Below are 21,419 nucleotides of genomic sequence, written 5' to 3' on the forward strand. Positions count from 1 at the left end.
TATCTATGTTTACTTTGCATTGCATTCGTGAGCATAATAATATGTTAGCTCTCTTTATTTTCAAGGAGAGGTTATACTGCATTAGCAAAGAAAAGACATAAATGATTTGCAAATGAGTAGTTTGATTTTGCTTATTGATTTCCTACAAGCGGCAAAATGTTTTAGCTTATATTCATGACTGGTTATAAACTGTAAAATATATTTTTGTCTAGAAATGTTGACACAAAAAGGGTCAGGATTGCGAAACGGATAAAAACTATCTTCTTATACTTTCTCTTTCTTACCATTCCACAGCCTTTTAAGCAGTCTGCGTGTTTGAGTTCTCGACACTGAGCTTAGTATTAAAGCTTAAATAATCGAGAGTATGAAATTATGGAAGGCTATGTAATATATATCTCTGTATGTATAACTCTTTTGCATTTTTGGTTCCCTGAGGGAAAAACAGTAGTAAAACACAAGTCTTTGACTGGTTTGGAGTGACGTAGCTATGAACTATTGGTTTCACTTTGTTACCTCTTTTTACATAGTGTATATAGGAAGAATGTTTTACAGTACATAATGAAAATGTTTTACACTGCAGCAATTTCTCCTTATTTTTTTTATCTGTGTGATTTTTAAGCTGCTTCCCTTTGAACCTGGTATTGTGATATTGATGGCATACACAAGTTTTGATTTGTAGAAAACAAATCATTCATAATGATGACATGTAAAATCTGAGTGTCTTTCATTCTAAATGTAACAGAAATCAATTAGATTTGACTCTGTAAATCACTAAAGAATTAGTGATCAGCTGATTAGAATCAGCTATTTCCAGAATCATTTAATGATATATTTTTGAACTTTTCTTGTCAGATCCCTTAAATCTCTGAAATATCATTTTTTAGCCTGCCATATAAAACACTTTACATTTCAGATTAGAAATTGGATCATCTGTGACTGGAGTTATCTTTTTTTTTTTTTTTAAATTAACATCTTTGGTCTATTGTGGCTGTAATGATCAAATGCAAGCAGGAACATACAATGTATAGGAAATGAACAAGAGAAATGTCACATAAAGCACAGTGAGATGAAGGCGGTAGGATTTTGCAAGCAGCGAAAAGAACCTTTTAAGGAAGTGGAAAGTTGGGGAGGTCTGGCTGTTTTTATATAGTACAAAATTATTTGATCATAGAATTTTAAGGAATAAAATTTAAAAGTAATCTTTACTTCAGATATGAGGAGCAAGGTTAACTAGGGAACTTATTATTGTATATAATACTGCTTATTTTCAGAGCCATATGCTCTTGCTGTCTATGAAGACCTTTGGGGTTTGGCTTTGATGAGACTTCACAAGGCCCTCTGTACTGTAGAAACACTGTCGTGTGTCTCCCCCTCCACCCTCCAGTTAAATTGTGTTCTGTGGTGCATATGGCACAGGTAACTAAGTCAAATGAACTACATTTGTGTGCTGTGACTTTGTCTTACCAGCAACTGAATCTGTGCAATGCTTTAAACTTTTGTCTGCTTGAAATTTTAATGTGCTGCACAGCTCTGCTTTTCTCCTCAGCAAATAAAATGAGATGAGAGCAGTTTTGGGGAAAGCCTTTGTACAGTTCTGCTCTTCCCCCCACCTCCACCCGCATTTATGTACCTCAAAAAAAGGTCATGTCCTTATCAGTGATTGTAATTGATAACAATATGGTGGTTTCAGTCAGAACTGTGACCTTGGTACCACAGGGGGGCCTCTGCGCTGGTTGTTGCTTTCCTCACTTACTAGAGCTTTGATGTGTTCCGGCAGCTGATGCAGATGCACGTAGGTCAGGGAAAGGCAGCTGGCTGGCAGCGACAGATTAAAATATTTCTGACCCACAAAAGTAACCAAATGCCCATATTTCTTCATTTACCATAATTAATACCTTGTATTTCCATTGACTTTGATAAACAGGCCTTTTTTTTTTCTTTTTTCTCTTTTTCCCGTGTAGCCTTCAGTAGTGATTGCAGGAGATCTGTAGTTAAAATGCTTTACAGACTATGAAGAATAACATGTCTTAAAAAAGCTAAGATCAAAAGTCTCAATTAGGTCACAGCCTAGCAGGAAGCTTATAACCACATTAAAATGGGGAAGCTATTTCATTTCTAGTATACTGTATTTCAGCAGCAAGAGTATGACTCTAAAGGCAATATGAAACATTTTGGAGCTGCTGCCACGTAAATCCTCATACTATCATGAATGTGTAATTAGGAAAAATGCATACAATAAATAAAGGGTTAAACTTATCTTACTGCATTTCCTATGAGGAGAAAAATTAGTATATTAAAAAGAGCATTTGAAGTGGTTATGGAAACATTTTTATGATTTTTCTTTTCCCATCCACCACACCCATAAAGTTTGCTTGGAATTATTTTTATCATTTACAATTATTATTTAAAAGGCAGTTTCAAGGTGACTGCCCGTTGATTTCTGCATTAGCTTAAATTATCAATATGAGTGATCCTTATCTAATCCATCTCAGGATTGAAATAACAGATGATGTCTTTATTTTAAAAAATATCAAGTGAAACAAAGGCTGAACAAGCCATCTGGGAAGGTGTTGTCTGTTTAGGGCAATGATGCTCGTGGCTAGTGTTCTGTTTTTTGTTTTCTAGTTTCATGGCAAAGAAATGGTTGTGCAGTTAGTTGAATGCAGCTCAGTCACCCAACTATTGATATTTATCTACTAAGCTTTTGATATGCTAGTGTCAATGCAGTAGTCTGTGATCTCTGTCATCAAAACTGGTGGAGAGAGGTGAACAGCACTGATTTGTGGTGATGAATGGAATTCAGTTATGTTGCTCTGGCAAACGGGAGTACATTTTATGTCCTAACCAGATTGGATTCCTTCTCACTAAGAAATTTTGAATTGCATTTAACAGCCAGATAAAAGCTGAGCTGCTTTACATTTGAAGGCTATCTTGCAGTTATGGTTCTGTTTGTCCGCATAACTATGTAGTTCCGTTGAACTATACAGTAAGCACAGCAAGTCTCTTTCTATATCAACAGATATGTTAAAGTTGGACAAACTAACACTTTCTCATAGGTACTGTGTAGCTGGTTTTGTGTAAAAAGTTTATTTTCCCAAACAATAGAAGTAGGCAAGTATAAAATAGGCTACAAAAATGCAATATGTACACGATTGACATTTCACAAGGTACCAACTTGAAAGAATTTGCCTTGTCTCATTACCTTTGGGAAAGCTAATGCATTGCAATGTCTCCTTTGCCACAGCTACTGCAGCAAAACAAAACTTTTTAGACAACTTTAATGATATATACCTAATCCTATAGAAAATGAAGAGATCCAGATGAGGATCCAGACTGGGGCCAGAAAGCAGAAGGAAAGTGATCCTAGGAGACCAGAGGGCTTTACAGAGGAGATCCTAGAAGTGTAGAGGACAGCACTCTCTCTTTTAATAATGCTGAATAGATTCCCCATGCAAATGTAACTCAACACACATCTAAACTTTTGTCGGGTCATTTAGGAAAAGAAGAGAAACATTTACCATTGCTGCATTGTGTGGATGAAGTTCATGTGAGATTTTTCCAAATTTTTTACACACTGAACTGAATGACACGACAGTCTTTTGACTTCATTGACTAACAGTTCTGTTTAATTCAGGGCTTCTCAACCTTTTCCATACAAGAACCACACCAAGACCCACCTTCCATCTTCCAAGAACATCCCTTTCATTTAACAATATGGAAAGTACTGGGTGATCGTGACCCCCCTGACACATGTTTGTGCCCCTGCAAGGGTCACAGCCTCTGCCCCAGGTTGAGAAACTGGATTTAATGGCTTCTTGCCACACTGTACCCTATGTTTTGCAGAGTTATAAAAATTCACAGGGATTTTCAAAGCTGCCTAATGGAGTTAGGTGCCCAAATCTGTTGAAATTAAATGGAAGACAGATGCATAGATCTTTTGAAAATCCCAGCCATTTGTATGTATCTCTCTGAAAAAGAGGGTAAAAATGTGCAGCCTAGTTTGTTTTTTGTTTGCTTTAATAGCAGCACTTTCCCTTAGCTCTGTAATCCAGCTCCTTTCTTCACTGAGTTCCATAGATGATGATGCTGTCATCAGTATGATGTCCGTCGGGTCACTGTTCGCTTTGGAGGATGGTAATCTGCAATTGTGGGAAACCTGGCAAAAGGCTGTTGGGATGAAAGACTTCTACATTCCTATGGCCTGCTTCTGCTCTGTTGAAGTAAATTGGAAATTTGCCATTAACTTCAGCAAGCTAAGGATCAATACCTTTCATACTCATATTTGCTACAGGCATTCAGCACATTGTACTAAAGCTGCTTTTAGTGTTTTATTTTGAAGGCCCTATTTTAATGCTGTGATACCAAGCATCAAGTGTGCCTACATTTTAATAATAATGCTAGCACCGAGACAAGGAAGTGGTGTTGGGATCTGAGTTAGACTTTCTCTGGAGTGTGAGTTCTAAACTGAATTAGAACCAGAAAATAGGGTCTCACATTTTTCTTGGAACTATAATTGGGGGTAGGAGCATCTTCAGGTTCATTAGGAGGAAATGTCTCAGGCTAGACCAAAGCTTACTTGAGTGTTCAGGCCTTCAGGGACGGGATTTCAAGAATACCATGATCTTCTTCCATCTCCCTCTGCTGAAGCTGAGGGAGAATGGATTCCAGAGGGCTCTTCACTCCTGCTGCGTGGTAAGTGTGATGGAGAACATAATGATTTTCTTCTCCCAACAGGAACATTTTATCAGCCAAACAAAATCTGAGCCCCAAGATGATCAATTCTGATTCTAAATTTGAACCCACTGCATTAGTAAGGATCCCACATGTGACACTCCTTCTCTAGTTTTAGTTTAATGCTTTATATCTTGGTTAACCCAGTGTTATTGAGGCCATGAAATAATTAAGTGCAATATGAAATTAAATGTAGCAAAACTATATTCCCCTACTTTACTGTTACTACAGTTAGCCATGTGCTTTAGATTATGCAAAATGGTATCTTGGAGAAGTCAAAAATATCCCTGTTTCTCAATAAAATCTGCTCTGTCAGTCTTGTTGCTGGCTCCTGGAGTTGAATCTAGGACCAGCAGTTGGCTTCTGACTCTAAATCTAATCCCAATGATAGTCTGTGAGAGCTCAGATTTGCCAAGTGTCAGGACATGGTGCAAAATTCACTTGCTTGGTCCAGAGTTATTTTTGATTGATGGATGGTTGCATTGCCTCTTAAAATTTCCTATTTCTGCCTTAAATGAGCTTTTATGGTCCTGACCCTTCAAGGTGCAGAGTGCTTCCTGGAAGGTGCTGAGCACCTGCATTCCCATTGATTTCATGGTCGGTGAAGACGTTAATTGTCTTGCAGGATCATTCCTACACTTGTAGTCTATCCCATTAGATGAGTATTAATCTATTATGCATTTTAAAAAAACCCACAAATGTACTAGAGAAGACTTCAACATTCCAAAGCAGACCAAGATTATAAAAAACAGCAACCTTAAAGTAAGGCTCCTCCATATTTAGGCACTTAAATAAGTGACCTGGTTTTCACTTGCTGATTACCTGTTCTGTTCATTCCCTCTGAGGCACCTGGCATTGGCCACTGTCGGAAGACAGGATACTCTGCAAGATGGACCTTTGGTCTGACCCAGTATAGCCGGTCTTATAGAAGTGTCAAGCATCCATTGATCTTGTTGAAGGCATAGTAGGAGTTCAGTTCTTTTGAAAATCAAGTCCACCTTAATTAGATGTCTGAATATGGAGTGGCAAGGAGTTAGGGTGGGATTTTCAAAAGCACCCAATTGATTTAGGAGCACAAATCACTTAGGTGATCTTGAAAATCCAAGCCCTTATGATGTGCATCTTTGAAAGAGAGCGTGCACAAATAGCAATCTAGTTTTTGTTAGTTTTTTTTAAATAGCAGCACTTTCACTGGGCTTATGTTCACAGTAATGTATCGGCATAAGTATTCTGCTGTATTGATAATGGGATAGTTATGCCCCTATAACTCCTTGTGTGGACACTCTTATTTTGGAATAAATATATTTTCTTGCTTTAGTTTATATCACTTCCAAAGTGATATAAGATGAACCAGAAAAAGGCATTGTTATTCCAGAATAAGAGCCTCTAAAGGTGGAGTTATACAGGTGTAACTATTGTGGTATAATTATGCCTATGTAATAATGCCAGTAAATGACCTTCTGTAGGCAAGCCCTAAATCCTATTGTTTGTCGATGGGACTTAGGCTCCTTGAAAATCCAAGCCTAAAATATAGGCCTAATGTTTTTTCCCCTACACCAGTGTCATAGTTTTGCTATTGCACAGACAAAGGGGTGTACATATTAAAAAGAGTTTGAACAGGATGGAAAGAGAGCAGTGCCCTGCCCTTATGTAGGTAGAAAAAATATACAGAATACAATAAAAACCACGAAGAAACCTAAGAATTTGGTAGTATAAATATTTTTCTCTTTACAGATACTTTGTGTCTCCTTTACCTCCACGCTTATTACAGTAAGTCTGAATTGAGTTGCATTCCAGGGCATTTTGTCTTCATTGTCTTCATGATTTAAAGTTAGCTTTGAAAATATTAAATATTAAAACAATGGAAAATAAAAAGAAATGAACACATACAATTACTCCTGATCTTTAACTAAATATATAGCAAAAGTCCCATATGAAAATACTTACATGGTACATTTGAACTGTTGTCCATGAATGTTGTTCACCATGAATTTAGATGCTGCACTAAATATGGCCCTGATCCTGCAAACACTTAACACACATGCATCTAATTTCAAGCACTTGAGTAGTTTAATTGAAGTCAATGAGGCTACTCACAAGCATGTGCATAAGTGTTTGCAGGATTGGGACCTTTGACGTAACCCAAACCCTGAAGAGTTGTCCAACACAGACAATATCAAACACAGGGCAATGTTTAGGTAAAGGAATATATAGACAGCTTGGTGAGGAGTCCAAAATAGAAAGCAGCCAGGGAAGTAGTAAGTTTTAAGGGCAAATTTCATGGATTCTCATCTTGAGCAGCACAGATTTCTGTAACTAACCTTTCATGTTTATATGGAAGTATTAAAAACTAAATCCATGTAAGGTCAGCTATTGATATAGTCAGCATTTCAGTATATTTTTGTGCTCATTCATTTATGCAAGTCTACTTTCTGAGCTGTCTTCATTCAGTAATTTAATTTGGATGTGGGTCTGAGATCTGGTGGCTGATTAGAAAACGTGACCTGCTTGAGAGATCAAGAAGGTAAATTGATAAATGTTGTAGCAAGGGTTGGCAACGTGGGAGAGGGTAGACGCTGCCCTGTGCTCTGGGCTTTGACACTCATCAAGGTCAGCTCCAGTTCATTAAAATGTTTTGAGATTCAGGTTCATTATAAGTATAGCTACATACTGTATTTTATATCCTAATTCTTGTGTATTGTGGTTGTTCAGCAGCATTTAATGTTGTTGCAGAAGTTTACTGCAGTAAATGTAGAACAAAAAGCATATTTCTAAAAATTATTTGACTTCTAGTAGTAAGAAAAAATTATCTGCCTATGCTTTGTTGATTAGCAATTTAGGTATTGTGAGGATGCTATGATTAAACTAGTAAATTAATTATGTACATTCCCTTAACTTTCTTTGGCATCTTATTTTATATCACTGTCCCAGAGAATAACTGCATGAAAATAAGAGTAACAAATTATGGGGAACAGATAATGCAACTATGAGTGGTTATATCATTAAATAATACGTTATTGCAGATCTTCTAGTCAGGGCACAGACATTTTCTTAATGTTTTTTATCAAATATCTTTCTTTTAGGTTTTCCCAGACTCAAATCTCTTGCCATGAGGTTAAATTATGTTAAATCTACTAAAAAAAAGTGCCTTACAGAAATACTTCTGAAGTACTTTTCTTGAAGCATAACTGTGAATCATTTTGAGCTTAATGGTTTTAAAAAATCTAGAACAAAAGAGTTTTTCCCTACAACAGCTGTGCAGTTTTATTAAAAATTTAAAGAAATCTTGTGTCTAATCCTTTGAGCGGATGTGTAATTACTTGGCTTGGGCTCTTACACATGGATAACTTAACTGTACTGTGAGACAAGATTCCTATATTTAATTTAAAGAATCATGGGTGTGCTTTGGAGATTATCAACACCAAGCCTCGTAAAGGAACACAAAACCAGAACAACCATTATACATTTTCATTTGTTATACAGATGTTAGAAGCCATCTGACTAGCAGATAGTGGAGTCTGCAATAGTAATAGCAAACAATGGCCTGAGATGTAAAATGTAAATGAAAATCTGGCTTGTATTGGTAGTTTTCACTTATTTAGCTTTAAATGGCTTTTCTTGCTGTCAGTTTTTCCCATTTGACAGTTTTCCTATAAGTAGACCTGTTGCTTATTCCATTGGCTACTCAGATTTCCTCTGTATGAACTTTACCAGCAGCAACTACCTTCTTTTCCACCTTCATCCTTATGTGTTAGGAAGCCTGAATCAATAACATTCTGAGGCTGGAACAGACCACTGTCAAAGATCTGAGCACATACAGTAGCTTTGCTGCGTTATAGAGAATTCTGTCTGCAGTACTTCTTCTTTTGTAGAATTAAGAAGTTTTGAGTTTTAAAGTCACAAGAACATCATTTTGCAAAGACAACCATTATAAAATAAATTTCTCTCTTTTTCCCATTTCTTTAAACTCTTTTATCAGGATACAGCATGCTTAATATTAAAGTCTCTGCAGAGCTAGCAGATATCAACACTGAAATGTTACTCTTTTCAACTTAGTTTGACATGTTGGCCAAAATCAGGTGCAACTCCACTGAAGTCAAGATCAAGCCTGACTTTGGCCTATGTATTATAGGTTCCTTTTCCCATTGCAGTTCCTTATATTAGTTGCATTTATGTTATTGCATTTGGTTTTAGTCACTTTGGTAGGGCAAACACATATCATACAATTTCCTTCCACAGACATCATGTGTGGACATTATTTTCAAAATCTGTATTACAAAGTCTTTTATCCTTTTATTAGTTTAGTACTTAAGCCTTAGACATAAGAAAGAAGCCTATCAGTGAAAATCAATTGAAATGCAGTTAGATAAAGATCTGATGTACTGTACAGGAGTCTTAGGCACAGCACAGTAAAATCAATTAGAGCCTTTCCAGCCCCATACAGTTTTACCCATCCAATCACTTTTCACACATTCCCTCCATTAGCTTGGCTAAAGTTTTTTTTTATGTGAATTATGATGAATGAGACCCTTGTTATATATAGATGGGTCATTACCCTATGGAAACCAGGCTGTATTGGCGTTCAGTGATTAAGGCTTGCTGCTGCTACCATCAAGAAAGTCCAAATTCATCTGCTTCAATTTATGATAGGAAAGCTGTAGTCATAGTTGTCTCATTCACTTAACAATGTTATAATTGTAATCTGTTTTTTGTTTGTCACTATAATTTACATAAACCCTTTACTATTTGTTAATGATTTGGCTTAGTCATCAAGCTTAAGAAATGTAATAGATCAAATAAACAAAGGAGAAATAAAAAATAAAAATAAAAATGAAGAGACTCTAAATTAAGGACAGATATGAAGAGTGGCTTAAATGTTAATTGGGTACAATGCCTAGAAATAAAACAATTTGAACTTAGAAGCTAAAGACATATTCAGTTAGATGATGTGAGTGAGGTGTATGAGCTTGCTATTTGAGCTGTACTGTAATTACTTCATGACTAAAAACCTATTGACTTTTTTCCCCCCTTCGCTGGAGTGGATTGCTTAATTTAATTTGAATTTGTGTCATATGATTCAAATATTAACCAAGCAAACAGGGACAACTGGAATGGCAGCTCTGTTATGTGCATGCTCTATGCAAATGAAGATGCAACTAAAACAAGGCTCCTTGAAAAATCTGCCCTAGTAAATTAGCGAAAAATGCGCCGCCATAAACAGCTGTTGCATTTTAATCAAGCATCTGTAGAGTATATTTTGCTTTGCTTTTAAAAAACAAAACAAACAAACAAAAAACCCCACACCCAGATTGTACCAACCCCATTTTGTATTCTGAAATTAACCCATTCTTCACTGATAAAATGAAACATTTCCAGCTCAATACTTTAGTTTTGTCACGGGAGCTCAATTTGATATGTTTAATTGATATTCAGATTACACTGTTGCTTTAAAAACATATTATTTTTATAAATAGGAGAATAATTAACATCTTTTATTTCAATCATATTACTATGTCCATTTGGATGTTGTATGATGGTATATTTTGAAGAATATCGTAGGATGACATTGATCCAAACAGGTTTAAAGATTTTTTTTTTGTTCTTCACAAGTTATAATTGTTTGATGAAATAGAATTAATATTGCAAAATAGTTGAGCTATCAAAGCTAGTTAGAAAATGTCCTTTTTATTCTTGTGCTGAGATACAGACTGGTAAGTCTTGTCATTTAAAGAGTTAATAAACACCCTGAGCTGTGCTGATCTTGTAGCTTTAGTGAGCCTTAATCTGTAAGCTTGATTACCTCGGAACCCTCAGTCGCTTGCCTCCCTCCTAACACAGTGGGAGTTTTACGGCAGCATTAGTGGCATTTTGCCCAGCTTTGGCTTTAGGGAAATCATTCAGTGAGAAAGAAAAGCAGAAGGACAGGATCTGTCTCCTGCTGTGAGGTCATTAACACAACAGTAAGGCAGGACAGCACTTGAGGGGTGTGTAAGGTGGCAGTCCCTACTGTTAAATTACAGGTGAAATTCCATTGTTCTTTAAATGTTGCATAAACATCCTATTGTGGACCAAACAGTGGCTTCCTTGGTTGATTTACAGTGGTTGTTTCAGAAGAGAGAGTATTTTTATTGTATGTGCAATATGTGCGTGTGTTTCTCAGTCTAATAGCAATATTACAATTTATGTGCACCCTGTTTTTTGTGCATACAGGGGTAGAGAGGGATATTTAGTCAGTGTGTTTGCACTCCAGGAATACTCACCAATGGGAATATTGCCCAACTATCTTACAAATTGAGCGCTCTGTATATTTAAAGCTGACCAAAATTAACAGACTTGTTCTACCTTCCTTGCTGTCACTTAGTACCTAACTCCACAAGCAGTTCCATTGAGTTAAATAGTCCAGTTCCGTTGAATTGCTCATGGACTGTGATAATACTCAATGTGAGTAAAAAGAATCTGGCCCTGTTTAATAAATGTTACATTTTAAGTACTGATTAAGGACCACATAGATCTTGTAAATGGCCTTTGTGCATTTTTCTCTTACTACGTAGGGGAATCCCGTCTCCTCTGTCTCCTTCATCAGGATTATCATGGGAACTAAAGATGGATTCTTCTGTTTTGATAGATAATTTATAAACCAGTGGCCATATCCTCAGCTGGTGTAAATTGGCAAGGCTGCATTGTAGTTAGTGGGCCTGTGCCAGTTTAGGCTAGCTGAGGATGTGGGCCCAAGTGTTTTGTTCACAAGAGTTCCCTGTAGGTAGAGAAATATAATGTCCATAATGTGCCTATGCAAATGAGCTATTGTGGTCTGAAGAAAGACAACTGAGGAGTTTACTGTGAACCAGAATAGTAAGGCAATATATCTTCATTATATCATCAATATCTTTTCATTAACAGCTTCTGGGAAAAATTGTTTGGCAGCTCACACTTTCTGTTGAAATTCCTCAACAAGGAAAGCAGACACAAGCTCAGCTCTGAGCAGCAGTTAAAGGTCCTTGTTCGTGAAAGTAAATAATTTGGGAGCGATGGCTGCCATGCAGCTGGTTTAAAGTAGCCTAAGCTGCCAGAAAGTATAATGGTTTCTGCAACTGCTGAGAAAACATATTGAGATGTGTAAACCACTGCCAACCTGAAGACCATGGAAACAAGTAAGTGGGGGTGCTGTCCGCAAAGGGCCAATAAAATGGTTCATGGAAATAATTGAGCCTGACAGATCTTTGGTTTACAAAGAGGTTCACAGAAGCTGCTGGTGGCAGCAAGTCAGGCTATTCTAGAATGAGCTGTTTTAGAGGCTATCCATAGGGAAACCATGGACCCTGTCGTGAGTTCTAGAGCATCTTAGTGGTTCTCAGATTTTTTTCATATTGTGAACTACATCTTTGGCGATCCGCTATGATCCCCTGTAATTCCTGGTGACAGGGAAAAGTAACTAAAGGAATTGCTAAGGAGACAAGATGAAAACAAACTGTCTTTTATGCAGTGGGTGTGAGTGCCTGTTTGTCCTCCCATTTTGTAGCTGTTTCTCCCATCTCTCACTGTAGGTCTTTAAATGTAGTTGTACAGAATCTCTCCTTGTTGCCTGCAGCTTCCACTTCTCGCATCCCTGCAGTCTTATGTTGCATTTTGAATCTTTTCTCCTGTGTAATTGCTGGCATTCTAATTCAGATGCCATTTGCAGACTTTGAATATGACTGCGTATGCACCAAAGGAACTCATGAAGCAGCTGTACAGGATATAAAGAGTGGTTCAGATTTTTGCATTTACTTGCTCAAAAATGGTCTCTGGAAATTCTAAAAGTCTCCTGGACTGGGCTTCAGTTTACAGGAAGCAGCATGGCTTGAAGACAAAGGTGCTTCAGCACTGTGACAGAAGAAGCTCTAAGGACCACTTGTATCATGGAACAAAGGAGACAGGATGCTGAGCTGTGGTGAACAGGTTAGGAATTCTGTTACTGAACTCAAGTGATTTTAATTTTGCACTATGCATATAGGAAGTGATCGCACCATACTTAATGATTAAATGCTGCTTATTTCCTTTAAATATAGTGAAGATCACTAATCATTAAGAGAATAATAAATATATAATAAAGTAATTTTGTATGGTTTCATACCCTCTTTTATTTACGTTACCTATCAAGCACTGATTTCAAAGTTCTGTGAATCCCATGCACTAGCTGATCGTATCACTCTAAACAAAGGAAGGAATACAAGCAGTTTTCTTCTCTGTTTCGGGTATGGATATCACCAGCTGTGGGAAGAGAAAACCAGAGCTTTGAATTCAGATCTGATGTTGAAAAAGAACTTTTCTTCATTTCATGGAACATGTATTATTGCAGTGAGTGCTGGTCCGACCAAGTTCAAAATAACTTGGAGCAACTTGGATCAGTAAAAGAGAAGAGCAGAAGAAGGGGCTGACATTGGGGTTGAAATCAGAAGAAAGGGGGAATCAAAGAAAAGCACAGAGGAGAAGGATGTAGAAGACAACTGAAAAAGTGAATGTGGCTTTTAACTTTTAAAGTAAAAATCCTAATTTAACTTCGCTCTACTTCCTAAGAAAAGTAAGTTGCTCAGCGAGAAATATGTCTGATCGTCACAGGTCTCAAAGCGTGTATTCAGAAGGTTACAGAGCAGGCACAATTTGTAAAAATCTTCACTGCTACCAAATTGTCTTCTTTCCTCAGCCCAAAAGGATCTAGGAGACGGGAAAAAATTTGACCACTCTAGCCTGCCCAAATCTTCATTCCCCTGAACAAAGCTATTTTTCTTGATATTCTTTCTTTCTTTCAGCTCTCATGATGAGCATGATCATACCTTTGGTGGCATGAAATACAGGTCACCTTTAAGGACAGCCCAAAGGGAAATGAAATCCTAATGAATTTCCTGGGGAGCGTGGTATGTCCTATGTTCCCTTCCTCTATTTTAAAAGTAGAAGCCTGAACATGAATTGGCATCTTCTATGACATATTTTTTACATCATTCTAGTGGTTGGTTCAGAAATCCTCACCTGACTCTCCTACACTTGTTGAAGTTTTCCCAGCATCAATGGTAAGGGATGGAACAAAAATGGATGGGATAAGCTCATTTTCTGTTGCAAGATTGCAACTTTTAGGCAATTGTAGACTAGTGGCAGGTGGTCCTGGCAGCAGGAGGTAATGGGCACATTCTGTAAGGCCCCACAGGCCTGCAGAGCTACCAGGCAGATCTCTTGTGGACGCAGACCAGGGGAAGTTTCGCCTCAAGGGTTTGACAGACAGCAGCCTCCTGGCTCCTGATTGGCTCCCTGTCTTATATAAAGCCAAGCGCATTTCAGGAAATGTCCAGGCAACGGTGTTGATCTCTTGTAGCTGCCACTACCGTTCTTGCCCCTGAGCTCCTGCCTTTGACCTCCGCTTGATTTGGACTTCTCCTCCTGACTTGGCCGCCAGTACCTGACTCAGACTCTGAACCCTGGTATCAACACTGGCCTGGAACCCAACTATGAACTCCTTTGCTACTCCCAGCTTCTGGTTTGCCCCTACTCTGACCCTTGGCCTCACTATCCTTGTTGGGATCCTGACACATCCCTTTTGTGGGGTGTGTCAGTGAGTATTAGGGGTACAATCCCTTATTTCTGCTGCCATTTTATGCTCCTTTTGGATTAGGAATCAGCCCTACCAACCCCAATCTTACCAAGAAGTTTGGCAGTCTCACTGGTACCTGGCAGCCATCAGTGTGCCAGAACATGGCTGGTCCTTTGGTGGTATTACAGCCTCAGGACCATAGGACGCTCTGGGATACTGTTTGGTCCAGAATGGGGTCTGCAGCTGGTCATAGATAGACTGCATCCCCATCTCCTTTGCCAAAGTGTCTTGCCTGTGGGCTTTAACTAGGATGTTGACCATGTTTGTTTAATAAAAGTGCAGCCTTTTCTGCCATTTTGAAACAAATCCCATGTGTCTGTCCTCATTTGAACATGCCCTTGGCAAGCATTTTCTTACAAATGGTCTTGGTTCTAGTTTCTCCCTTCATCTGCCTTAATATTTCTCCTTTTAAACAATGCAGCTGAGAAATGCATTATGCAAACCGTACAAAGAATTCATTCTTACTCTTGATGGCCAGTATACTATATTAGTGCATTTTGCCCCTTGGAATGTCTAATCTGAAATTCTTACTAAAAAGACAGCACTGACATTTACAATGAAATCCATCCTGTGTTGTGTATCCCATGTGCTCATTTGCCGTGAGGCTATCAAAATCCTTATTATATTCTGTAACTTGAATAAATGGTGCAGAAATGTTAAATACATAGCCCCTTTCATTTTTCCACTGCTTCTTTGCAGTGGTGGGAAAATAGAATGCATAGGACAGAATCATGCTTTGTTGATTCTGAGGTTTGCTGCAGGAAGAGCAGAGTAGTAGCAGCCAAGTTCAGGGTCTTAGAACATAGGGTAAGGCGGTTTGGGCGTTGCGAGACGATATTCTTTGGAGAACTCCTTATCGCTGCTTAAGAAAAACCAGACAATATCCTTCTCCTCACCACTTCATTAACATCTTATTCCAGTGGTACAATGCATCTTGGGTACCTGTCTGCACATACAAGATAGATGGCCACTCTCTGTAGGGTCATGGAAATACACGGAGCATGTTAGCTGCATGCTTTGTCTAGTGCTCATGCAAAATATTGTATTCTATCAGGTTTTTATACTGGACCCATCACTGTGATATCTGACAGCCTGGTACAGGCCTGGCTGAGCTCCCCCTTATGGTCAGACACCAGTTTCTATTCTGGACCCAGTCTTTAAATCCCATGTGCCTTTAATCCTATGGGATCTGAATGTTGTCCAGAATTTGTCTCAGTCCAGCCAGGGTGTAGACCTTCTGTCTCATACCCCCTTCTTGGGACATGAGAGTGCATGGTCCAGCTTCCCTAGGCTCCAAGACCAGTTCTGAATCCCAATTCTCCCCAGCAGCTTAAGCATTCCGTCCTCCGACCTCCATCCTCATGGGTACTATGGTTTACTGTTTAATGCTTTGGGTCATTGTAACAGTTATAACAAAAGAACACAGACTTTGCAAAGGAATTTCTGAATCGGACAGACTTTATTCATCGATCAACCATACGACTTACAGAGGTAGGCAAAAAACCAAACACCTGCATCCAAAACCCTCTTCTCCAATGTCCTGACGCATTTTGGCTTTGCGTTAGTGTCCTTACAGAATCCCAGTATCCTCTTGAACCACACTGCTCTGGCTTAGTCTCCTTGTAGTCACTTAATGGAAGGCCAGTAAAAGCCCCAGATTCAAGAAGATCCAGCCCTTAAATAGATTGACGACCGCCCAGGACAACTTCAAACTTGTTGGGTGATCAGTTATTTAATTCCAGCACCCCTCGCTCAAGAGCCCAAGCTGGGAAAATTCATTCCCGTGCACTGCAGCCAGCCTATTGTTCTAGGAACGACCCATTTGAATGGAGGTGGAGAACTGCTGATGGCTTTCCCATTGTTAGCACCTCTACCAGTATAAGAATTTCTCCTAACACTCTCTGGGTATCCCAGCTGAAGATGGATGCTACAGTGCAAAAGTGAAGGGTGCAGTACAGTTTACAATTGAAAATGAATTTCACAAAAAAGAATAGCATTTACAGATTGATATAGCTATATGCAGGGGAGGTAATATCTTTCATTAGACCAACTTCTGTTGATAAGGGAGACAAGCTTTTGAACTTACACAGAGTTGCTCCTGGGGCAGGGAGAGGGGAGGATGGTGGTGGTGTCACTAATCTGTTTAAGGGCTGGACCTTCTTGAGCCTGGGGCTCTGACTGGCCTTCCATTGAATGAAGAAGAACTCTCTGTAAGCTCAAAAGCTTCTCTCTCTCACCAGTAGAAGCTGGTCCTGTAAAAGATATTACTTCACCCACCTTGTCTCTCTAAACTCCTAGGACAGAGCTGCAACAACACTGCATAGATATATGCAGATATACCCTAATCCATACCGGAACCTATATTTCTGTACCAGGGAAAATCTTCCTACATTCGATTCCCTCCCCCAATGAGACACACCCAAGACATGCAGAATGTAGTCCTTAATTTTGTAGAGTATAATATGTATATCAAGAAATATTGGAAGGCGAGGAATATAATCTGGACTATTGTAAAACAATATACCTGGGCATGAAACCCTGCTACAGAATGCTGCAGCATGTCTCTTCAGCAACACTGACGATCATGAACCCAACAAATCCATCTTTCGCTCCTTTGACTAGTGTCCCATAGAATATCAAATCAAGTTCAAGGTCTTTGTCCTTATCTTCAAGGTGCTCAATGGCCTGGACCCAAGATATCTAAAATCCTGTCTAAATTTCTAGAGTCAAGACCCTGGTTGACAACTTTGCTCCTCTGGCACAATAGGACTTTCCACAATAGGAGTAAAGCTCACTTGTGTGGGAGACAGAACTTTCTTGGAGGACTGGCCCAAGACTGTGGAATGAACTGCCCGCAGAACTAAGAACCATTACAAACTTCACCACCTCCCACTCCCAAGTGCAAGGCACAGTGTGTGTGTGTGTGTGTGTGCGCGTGTGCATGTGCGTGTTTTAAAAAATAAACTTACCAAAACAAAGTACTCCTCCCGCTAGGGAGAGGATGAGAGAGCGAATAATGAATGACAGATGTTTGTCACATCACTTACTGCGCTTCTGGAAGGTATTCAAATAGTATGGTGATGAGAATAGTATTAGAATCTATATAAAATAAAATAGAATAATCTTTAACTATTTTATCTTTTGGGGTTGGTGGGAATACAATACATAGAATGTAAAGTAGGCTTGTGTTAAACTAAAACATTGACATCAAGCCATATAAATAACCAGGCGGAGGTTTATGATGCAATATATAAATTACGTAGGAATAAAATCTTTACTTTGCTGTAGCAGGCTATAGGCTTTGCACTATTGTAAAATACTTGCCAACATTTAATATCCTCTTTCTTTTCCATGACCATACCATGACCTTTTGAAATAAAAGTTGCAGATCGGAAGTAACTGGCTGAGAATTAGTGGTTGGTATATTCCAGTTTAAATAGAAATGTCCTCGGCTAAAATACGGTTCATTCATCGGTCAAACTGTCCTTGGTTCCTTTAATTGAATTAAGATGGGCAAATGAGAGATCTGTGCAAGACAGAAAAAAAATCTTTTGCAAATCACTGTTATCCTTCTTTGGGTAGTGTAAAACGAATCAATTAGAGGCATGTCAAACCGTCTTTTACACATGCACAACTTTGAAGCAGAGAACACTTCATAAAAGTGGAAATTTAAATTGGAAATAGGAGAATATAAATTAGATTTTACAATTACACCTAATTTAATTTCTCTTTTTGAGAAAGATAGATGATTGCGTTATTTGATCATATTTTATAGGCTGTTACATCTACTGTAATCATTTTTTATAACTTGTACGTTTCCAAAACACATCCACATATTTTTCATTTAATTAAATCATAGTGGCAGCTACAAAAAAGAGGGAAAAAAAAAGTCTTTGTCTCCCACCATTAAAATGAAGGCTCCTGTTCTTTAGTTAAAAGATCTAGCTAAAAAACAGACACCGAATTTAATTTATAAAGCAAGAAACTCAAAATATTTATTCACATCTTGACTTTCTTCTCTTCTACATTCCTTTCTGTGCTCAGTAGCTCATCAAGAAGCCGCTATTTTATATGACATTTGTATTTTTTTCTCCCAATTAGAACAATATTTATTCAACTCTTTCTCAAGTTAGTTTGGTTTCTGGTTTTTTTGTTTGTTTTTTTTTGGGGGGGAGGGGTGAACAGAAAGGACTATTTCAACCCAGAAATATTTTTAAGCTGTCTGGTGTTTTAAAAAACCCAGGGTATGAATGTACAGCAAATATACCCTCCGTAAATAAAGGTCTCTATCATCTAAGAGGAAAACCCTGGGACATTAACACAAGAGGTCACAAAAGGTAAAGTGTAGAAGCGAAACCAGGGTTTCACTTGCGTAAATAATATATTATCACTATGATATTATAATGTTCACCAAGAGATTCCTCTTAGAGAAATAATTTTAACAATTGTAATCGTCAGGCTTCTTTTATTTAAAAAAAGAAAAAGCAAAGCTTTGTGTACATACAGTCATACATGTGGGCATGCATCTTAAGCCCTGGAGCAAAAGAAAGGCATAAATTGCAAGTACAGGGGTTTCTGCCTTGTTATGTTTAGATTTTTTTTTGTTATGATCTTCAAGTATTTGGAGTTTAACTGATGTGCATTATTTTAATCTCAGATGTGTACGGAAGCAGTTAAGAAACTCCTTTGGTCATTTGAGTAAGAAGTCATAATTTATTATAAAATAAAAAACAATATCAACCCCCTCAATACCAAAAACAAATCCTGTAACTGATTAATAAATACATATTTCTTTAAAAGTTACATTCTGTTTTTTTGACTCAGCCCAATGTCAAAAATGTTTGTTTTCTTTAAAAACAAACAAACTGTTTGCTTCGGGTAATGCCCATGCACATAAACTGTACTTTTCATGTTTCTTGATTGCTACAGTTGATCTTTCATAAAACCTTTCAAACTGATGGTCACATACCTTTTTATTTTAAAGACGAAGTCCCTAGAAAAGGTACTGTTTTGTCCATTGTGTGTTCTAGCATATTGGCCTGATGTTTAGCTAGTCAGAGGAGGCGTGTGTCCAAAAGTGAAAATACTTGTTACTGGGTAATGCTAGTGTCAAATCTGTATTTGTGAGTGGATTTATGTTGTACTGGCTTTCCCAGTGAATGGCTTTTTAATTGTCCCATAGCAAACAAAAAAAACCAGACAAAAAACAAAAAAAAAAAACCCTACCACCAACATCCTACCAAAAACTAAGTGATCATTGGTAAACTGTGTTTCAAACAGATTTTGAATTATTTATTGATGTTTTTGCCCACTGGCAGTGTAAAATGTGTGTCAGTTGTCATCATCAGTAACAATTTCAACACATTATGTTCCTTTTCCTTTTGTTTACACCAGTGGCAACATGCTTATAAACGCCATCACTGATGGTGGGTCAGAAGGTTACTGCTTGAGGTTAAGAGTGGTAAGGGTCATCTGCTATTAACCTAAATTTAGCAGCAAATAGCCCAAACCGGCTAGGTGCTGAGTGCCCTTAACTTCCATTGAAATTAGTAGGATTTGAGGGCTCTTGTGCACCTTGTAGGATTTGGCTCTAAGATATTTTGAATGGTTTTCTGCTTCATCTTGTGGAATTTAACTACTTGTTTAAACTTCTTAGATTTTTACACTATAACTGTGTCATTTTTTTTGACTTCATGATCTGTGGACCAAAGTCTAATTTATTAATTTAGGGGTTGATTCTGTTGTTTTTGGAGTCGGAAGGTTTTTCATTGACTTCAGTTGGATCTGACTAATGATGTTTAATAATGCAGACACATTGCTATATTCAAATCTTGCAAGAGCAGTTCATTCAGTCATGACCTCATAATATAACGTGAGTTATGTAAAAACAGTTAAATATATTTCTATAGAATTTTCAAAAAAACAATATTTTGAGTTTTACCCCAATTTTCATAGATGTTTGCAAATCCAAGTCACTGATGGGGGTAGGATTTTCAAAAGCGATGAGTGATTTTGGGTACCAAACTTGACACCTTAAAGGTAAGGGGCCTGACTTTCAGAGACTATTATACTCTGGAAATTAGATCTCTTTAAGGTGTTTCTGGTTGGCCACACAAAACACTAGTCAGGCTTGAAAATCTTGGCCTGTGTGTGTTGGCAAGGAATTACTTGATAGTGCTTCATTTTTTTTGAAACCACACATGTGATGACAGTATAGATATCAAGGGTAAGAACTTTCCCATAAGATTGTCTCTGTTCTCCTTTTTAATGTTTCATGGACAGCGACTCCTGTTTATAAAGTATAGTTTGTCTTTACAGCATCTGATCGTTTTTGTGTATTAAGATTTCTGAAACAATTTAGAGGCTTAAAAATTCAGAAACCAATTAAAAGTATAAGGCTTCACCTGACAATTGGTTTCAGTTTTTCATAAGACAGCACTGAAATCCATCATATCTGTTAGAAGAGACAAATCGTTCCCATTAACGTCCCCTGTATTTACAAGTTACATTGTGTTTCTGAAGCACGTACGGTCCCTAACATCTCTTCATATTGTGCACTCAGGAAATTCATGTAACTCTTTAAAATTCCCTGTGTTCCTATCTCTTTTACATACACTTGACACAACTATGTTTCCCTGGGAACTTTTTTACTAGTGTGCCTGACAACCTCTCCTACAATGTCTGATTATTCTATGTGCAGCATCATGTGAGAAAAGCTGAAAACTTACAGTTGCAGTTAAATGGTGTGGCTGAAAATTTCAAAGTTGCCTAGGGGATTTGGTTGCACAGTTTTCCTTCTTGTTAATGGAACTATACCTTTAGTGATATAAAATACAGAAAAATTGTTCATCTAGAATGGTAAGGGGGAAAAGCTTCTTTATAAACTCCTTAAAAGACAATTAATCAAATTTAGATAGTTTTATTCAAGTTACCTTTCTCTACAGTTAATTCTGTTCTCAGAGGGTATGCGTCTAGTATAATTTTGTAGACACTGTGTTAAAGAGCTCTGAAAAGTTGTCTTTTGCCTACAGAATCACATTCTCCTAAGCATAGTTAATAAGTTGGC

The 21,419-nt window shown here is 37.8% G+C and overlaps 1 protein-coding gene across 10 annotated transcripts in view; it reads left to right on the top strand.

Moving 5' to 3' along the window:
* Positions 1-21,419, top strand: part of BCAS3 (BCAS3 microtubule associated cell migration factor) — a 490,501-nt gene that overhangs the window by 292,821 nt on the left and 176,261 nt on the right. For 2 of the 10 annotated variants that reach the window (XM_050929309.1, XM_050929310.1), the window contains exons 23-24: positions 1,272-1,416; positions 4,040-4,337. The exons of the other annotated variants lie outside the window; for them this stretch is intronic. In XM_050929309.1, coding sequence (XP_050785266.1) covers positions 1,272-1,416; positions 4,040-4,337 — 443 coding nt within the window. Of the gene's footprint in view, positions 1-1,271; positions 1,417-4,039; positions 4,338-21,419 lie in introns of those variants that run through there. 10 annotated transcript variants of the gene reach the window in all.

This window comes from Gopherus flavomarginatus, chromosome 19 (assembly GCF_025201925.1).
Source record: "Gopherus flavomarginatus isolate rGopFla2 chromosome 19, rGopFla2.mat.asm, whole genome shotgun sequence".
In the NCBI taxonomy this organism is placed as follows: Eukaryota; Metazoa; Chordata; order Testudines; family Testudinidae; genus Gopherus; species Gopherus flavomarginatus.